General features: G+C 46.8%; 1 protein-coding gene across 1 annotated transcript; it reads left to right on the plus strand.

The window, feature by feature from the left end:
- Nucleotides 1-355: 355 nt before the first annotated feature.
- LOC147309155 (uncharacterized) lies at nt 356-5,299 on the plus strand. Its single transcript, XM_086271519.1, has 2 exons — nt 356-2,135; nt 5,243-5,299. Exons 1-2 carry the CDS (start codon nt 360-362, stop codon nt 5,297-5,299), a joined length of 1,833 nt encoding a protein of 610 aa, XP_086127645.1. The 5' UTR covers nt 356-359.
- Nucleotides 5,300-6,446: the final 1,147 nt, after the last annotated feature.

Genomic DNA, 6,446 nt, shown 5'->3' on the forward strand with positions numbered 1-6,446 from the left:
TGTGTTCCCAGCTGAGTATTTCCCTGTGTATTTTGGTTCTTAGACCTCTGCCTTGTGGTTTATGTCTCTGTATTTCTTAGTTGCTGTCTCCACTGTGTCAAGTTCGCGTCTCTGTGTGATACTTCCTGTTTTACTTTGATGGTCCGTGTCTCGTGTGAATGCGTCCTGCTTTGCTTGTCTCGTCAGTCCTGATTTCTCCCAGCTGTGCCCTCCTTCTGTGTCTCATTCCCCTCGTTACTTCCCAGTGTATTTAAACCCTGTGTTTCTCTGAGTCAGTGTCGCGTCGTCCCTCTTGCTGTGTGGATCTCCCTGTGTGTCGCTCTGTGAGTTTTCCAAGTTCCCAGTTTAGATTAGTTTGTATGTTTTTTCCCTGCCAGCAAATAAAGCTGAGTTTTGAGTTCACCTCCCTGAGTCTGAGTCCTGCACTTTGGGTCCAACTCCTGCCTGCCGCACAGCGATTCATGACAGAACGACGCGACCACAAAAAGGATCCAGCGGACTCAATGAGGAGGCGCCGCTTGGCTTTTGATGGGACCCGGTTGGTTCTTGGGGGTCCTCCGTGTAGCCGGTCGTCTTCGTTTGCCACTAACCCGTCTACTCACTTTTCTGTTTCCTCTCCACTGTTGACGCCTGCGACCCGGACCCGAGGAAAGCACCCGAGGCGGCACCGCGAGAAATACTATGAGCCTGCGAGCAACCAGCTCACGCCAGCACAGGCATTTTATAAAATGCTGGGGATTATCATTGTTCCCCCCAGTGCACCCAACATTTCCACACCGCAGCAGGAGCAACTGCAGCCGAGTTTTCCCACATCACCTTCAGCCAGCCCTTCTCCCTCTTCAACAGGGAAGCGGCAGACACCCCGCCAGCATTCACAGCCCCAGCGAGGGCCTGGATTTCTTCCTGTACAGTCGGCTAGGGTGAGTGGTGGAGCTACTCTTTTGGCTCCTGCAGAAATAAAAACTGTTAATTCCGGGCCGGCTTGTTGTGTAAGCGGCACCGGAAATGAAAGAACTGCTTATTTTAAGGACAATTATTCTGGACCATTGAGCCATTCAAACTGTGTCACTCCTGTTCCTTTCGAGCCTATCCATGAAACTAGGAAGATTGGTGTCTCTGTGCTCAATAACTCCAAGGATCCAAAGACTGTTTTAGACTCAGATGGTTGTGAGCTACAAACTGAAATGAAGGGTCCTGAGGGTTCGGTTAAAAATGAACTGTGTGTTCCCCAGCCCTCAGCTCAGTTAGCCGCCCGGCCTAAAGCCCAGTCGCCGCCTCCACCACCACCATCACTACACCCAGCCATTCAGGCTGCTACTCAGTCAGACATTCAACCCATAGCCCTGCCGTTAATACACTCTGTAGCTGAGCCACTAGCTGCCCGACCCGCAGCCACTTCAGCCACTCCTCCACCCGTTACACCTCCACTACAACAGTCACTGCAGTCTCTAGTGCAGTCTCCAGTGTCCCCAGCGCAGTCTCCAGTGTCCCCAGTGCAGCATCCCTTAGCACAGTCATCCACTCAATCACCAGCTCCACTTTCCCCTCAACTATCACTACCACCTCTAGCTCAGTCTCCTGTGCACTCACCTCTGGTTCATTCTCCTGTGAAGTCATCATCTCCACTGCCTACTCCACTCTCACCACCTCCGTTACAACAGACATCAGTTCAGTCCCCTGTGCCAGTGCAGACGCCCTCAGTTCAGTCTCCCGTGCAGTTATCTACTTCACCACCATCAGTAGCTCAGCTCCCACTCTCATCCGCATCTCCAGTAGCTCAGCTCGCACCTGAACCATTGGCCCAGTCCCCGATAGCAATACGGTCTTCTGTTCGGCTTAACATTCAGCCAGGGGTCCCAAACCTCTCTGGCTCTACATCAGCTCCTGCTGGAAGCTCGGATGAGCTCATCCAGGACTCCGCGGCTCCCACGCCGCCATCTACCTCGTCCGCTGGGGGTTCCAGTGAGCCTGGCCAGCACCACCTCGTCTCCGCTGGAGGGCCCGAGGGGCCCGTTCAGCCACCTGTCTCCGCTGGAGGGCCCGAGGAGCCCGTTCAGCCACCTGTCTCCGCTGGAGGGGCCCGAGGAGCCCGTTCAGCCTTCAGCCTCTGCAACCCCGCCTGGTCCGGCCTCCGAGTCTTCGTCCTCGTCTGGTCCGGCCTCCGAGTCTTCGTCCTCGTCTGGTCCGGCCTCAGCCTGTGCTTCGCCTGGTCCGGCCCCCGCATCGCCACCGTCTGGTCCTGCCTCGTCTGGTCCTGTGCCCACCAGGCCATGGCCTGCACGCCTGAGACTGGAGGGCCGCCGCTGCCTTCCGCGCGGTCGGCCCCCTGAACTGCTCCGTTGTCTCCTTCGTCGCCGCCGTTGCCTTGCGCACGGCCGGCCTCCTGAACTGGTTCCACGTCTCCGCCGTTGCCTTCCGCATGGTCGGCCCCCTGAACTGCTCTGTGTTTGGGTTGTTTTCTTGGGCTCCGGTGTTTGCTGTGCTCTTCTTTTGTTTTCTGTTCCGAGCCCTCCGTCCTGGGCCCCCGCCGCCCGCCCTGGGTTGTTTTCTGTTTGGTTTTGTTTTTCTGTGTTTGGGCTGTCTGGAGCCAGCCCTTGAGGGGGGGGTACTGTCACGGTCCTGGGTCTCCTGACCCAGCGTTTTTAGTTCTTTGTGATTTTTGTATTATTGTACTTGTGTGTGATTTATTCTATGGCTTCTAGTTTTGATCCCTTGCCCTTCATGTCTCTCTGTGTCCCCTCTGTTCTGTGTAATTGTGTGTCTTTGCATGTTTGAGTTTCTTGTTTTCTGTCACTCTGCATTGTGCATTATGTTCTCATGGTTGGTTTTTTGTTACTCTCTCTAGTCTAGTCTCTTGTGTTCCCAGCTGAGTATTTCCCTGTGTATTTTGGTTCTTAGACCTCTGCCTTATGGTTTATGTCTCTGTATTTCTTAGTTGCTGTCTCCACTGTGTCAAGTTCGCGTCTCTGTGTGATACTTCCTGTTTTACTTTGATGGTCCGTGTCTCGTGTGAATGCGTCCTGCTTTGCTTGTCTCGTCAGTCCTGATTTCTCCCAGCTGTGCCCTCCTTCTGTGTCTCATTCCCCTCGTTACTTCCCAGTGTATTTAAACCCTGTGTTTCTCTGAGTCAGTGTCGCGTCGTCCCTCTTGCTGTGTGGATCTCCCTGTGTGTCGCTCTGTGAGTTTTCCAAGTTCCCAGTTTAGATTAGTTTGTATGTTTTTTCCCTGCCAGCAAATAAAGCTGAGTTTTGAGTTCACCTCCCTGAGTCTGTGAGTCCTGCACTTTGGGTCCAACTCCTGCCTGCCGCACAGCGATTCATGACACATCTATTAAAAGTCTCAGATTACTTCAAATCCTAGTGATCTTGACCAGTTGTTGTAGTCTCAAACTGCAACAACAGTCTGTGAGCAGAGACAATGAGCAGCAGTGTATTATGTAAGAAGCTGGGATAAATAATATGGGGCCTGGGCATTTGTTAAAACAAGAATTTTTAAACAAATTCTAAATTCTATTGGGAGCCAATGTAAAGAATATAAAATAGGAGTAATGTGAGCTCGTTAGCTAGACCATGTTAGTAGTCTGGCTGTTGCATTTTGTATAGCTTGAAGGCAAGAAAGTGATGATTCGTCCAAGCTGGTTGACAGGGCATTGCAATAATCTAAATGTGATGACACACATGCATAGGAAAATTTTTCCAGTTCAGCTAAGTAGACCATATGTCAGTTTAGAAAAGTTCCTCAAATGAAAGAAACAGGAACGAGACAAAGATTTGACATGTGAGTCAAGGCCTAGAGAAGAATCAGATATTAGGTCTGAACATTTTCGTTTCGGAGCCTGCTGTGGACACTTTAATTCATTCAGAGTGGGACTATAAAAACTCACAATTTGATCATACTGTCCACAAGAGTTAAAAAATAAGTCAAAGTGGAGCTGTTCTTCATCAACTGTTTCAAGTGACGTTGAAACCAAGCACACCATCGTTTTTCTTGTGACATTACCAATAAGTTTGATGTGTCACATGGCCCTCTTCCTATTGAAAAAACAAAAGTTGTATCCAAGATGGCCGACTTGTAAATGGCCACCATGGTCACCACCCATCTTGAGGAGTTTGCCCCCTCACATATACTAATGTGCCACAAACAGGACTTTAATATCACCAACCATTCCCATGTTATTACGGTGTATCCATATAAATGGCTCACCCTGTAGATCAGAGCACCTTTAAAAGCACCATTTATTTAAAAATAATAATGCACACAAACATTTCAAATGTGTTCTGTAGAAAATGAAACTGTAGTCTTGTTATATGTGTGAGAGCAGCATGTTGACAGACTGCAGTAGACAAGAAACTGGTAATGCAAAGTGCATCTGCGGATATGCATGGTCTCTAGGGTAGAGCAAAAAAAACAAACGTTTCATTCACAAGGTCAAGTTCACAGTTGGCTTCACATGTTTCCTCTTGAAAACACCACAAGTTTTTGCAGATATTACAAATGTCTATTATGATCAGAAATTGTGTTTGCTGAAAGGTTTTGAAATGGAAGTTGAAGGTTCACCCAAAACATCTGCTGATAATAACTCACGACTTTTCTTTCTAAGCTCCTTAGACTAACATGATCCGGACTGAGAGGACGCTGGCGTGAACGCTACTTTTTACATAACAGCTGGATTATGCTACTAATGCCGCTGCGGCTCATTGAACGGACAGCATGCTAATGCTAAGCTAGCCAAGAAGCCAGAGTGAAAGCTGAGTAATGCTGACCCCATGCCCAGCAGCCAGACCCCGAACTTCAACAGGTCACAAACTGATGAGCAATCAGGCTGCAGCCTCCGTTCCTGCCTGTTAATGTTTCTGTTAACGATCTCAACAAACAAAAGGTGACATACCTTCTCATGTCATGTACATTTCCTTACTTCTTCTTACATGGCAGCTTCTGTGTTGCTTCCTTTGAATTATAAAAACACTTTTTATGCATATCAGCACTGACTGTAATAGTGAATAATGTGTGTACAAAACTGTGTATGCACCACCACAGGTGCTTAAACGTTGTGCTGAGGCTCTAAGATATTCAGGCATACATCTACATTGCTGATATTTTAAATGAATGTTACTTTGGAAACACTGATGAATGCACTTTATTGTTAACTCTGTGCTGAGCCTGCAGTTGCATATTAACTAAAATCAATCATGGCAGGAGCTGCATGTGTGTAATCCCTGTCTGTTTCCTCTCCTTCTGATAGCAGTCATGCTGTGGTCAGAAGCTGCAAGGTGTTGTTGATCCAGCATTTAAGGACTGATAGACGTTCCTGTCATGGGCCCCAGTGGTAACATGATAATACTTGACTCAACATATTTCTCTGCTTTATCCTGAACTTGGCACCCTTTAGTGATAAAAGAAAGTCCAGGTGAAATACTCCTAATAGAAACTATATGAAATGGACATATTTCTGTCCCAGTTCATATCAAAATTACGAGGAGACAGCTGGTCTTTGCAGATGAAATAATGTAGGCAATATGCTTGTTTGCACACAGTGCAAACCCCCCACGAGCAGCACTTTGGCAACAGTGGGAAGGAAAAACTCCCTTTTAACAGGAAGAAACCTCCAGCAGAACCAGCTTAGCCTAGCCAAGACTTGGCTAGGCTAAGCTGAATATATTCAGCATACTATTCTAACATAACTCCTAAATGTAATTCTTCTCAACATCCATATTATCATAAATGTCATACCATAAAAATAACTACACAGTGGGCAAAAACTCTCAGAATTATTTATGAATGCAGAATTTTTCCATTGTTAATATCACCAAAATGTGTTTAGGATAGGTTTACAAAGTGGGAAAAGAAAATAAGAGGGGTCTCATAACACTTGTGAGCCAAATTTTGTTTGTTTCTGAGTGAAGTATTATAGGCCTTTTTTGTGGGACACAAAACTTCCCACACAAAATCATCCCAACCCATCTACTTTGTCTGTTGATCATTGTACCTAGATTATACACCAGGGGAAATATGCTTCCTCCACCATATCATCTTAGCATGTGCAAGTAGCAAAATATGAAGTGAGCACAGCTGATAACTGTCCAGAGACCAACAAGAGGTTTGGTTTTCAGTCATTTTCTTGCACCAAAGTAAGAGTAAAATTGTATCAGCTAACTGTATGTGTGTTATAACACGACATATATTTCTAAATAAAGCGTCACTTTATTTGTTGTGACACACTGACAGCCTATCCAGGGTCTTCCCCTACCTCTCACCCACTGACAGGTCCACACCAGAAATGTTTGTCCTTTGAAACCCACATGACAAGCAGTTACATTGTTAAAATGAACATTCTTAAAGATGCGTAAGCTTTTACTTGCTACTGTTTCTGTTTCTCATGGTCTCTCAGTATTGTACAATTAAAACAGCACATTTAAAGCTCAGCTTATCATATTTTACTTGAAGCT

The sequence above is a fragment of the Aulonocara sp. 'chitande type north' Nkhata Bay genome, linkage group LG18, assembly GCF_057382095.1.
Source record: "Aulonocara sp. 'chitande type north' Nkhata Bay isolate Kocher_YH1m ecotype deep benthic linkage group LG18, A_spYH_male_GT1.1, whole genome shotgun sequence".
NCBI classification, from domain to species: domain Eukaryota; kingdom Metazoa; phylum Chordata; class Actinopteri; order Cichliformes; family Cichlidae; genus Aulonocara; species Aulonocara sp. 'chitande type north' Nkhata Bay.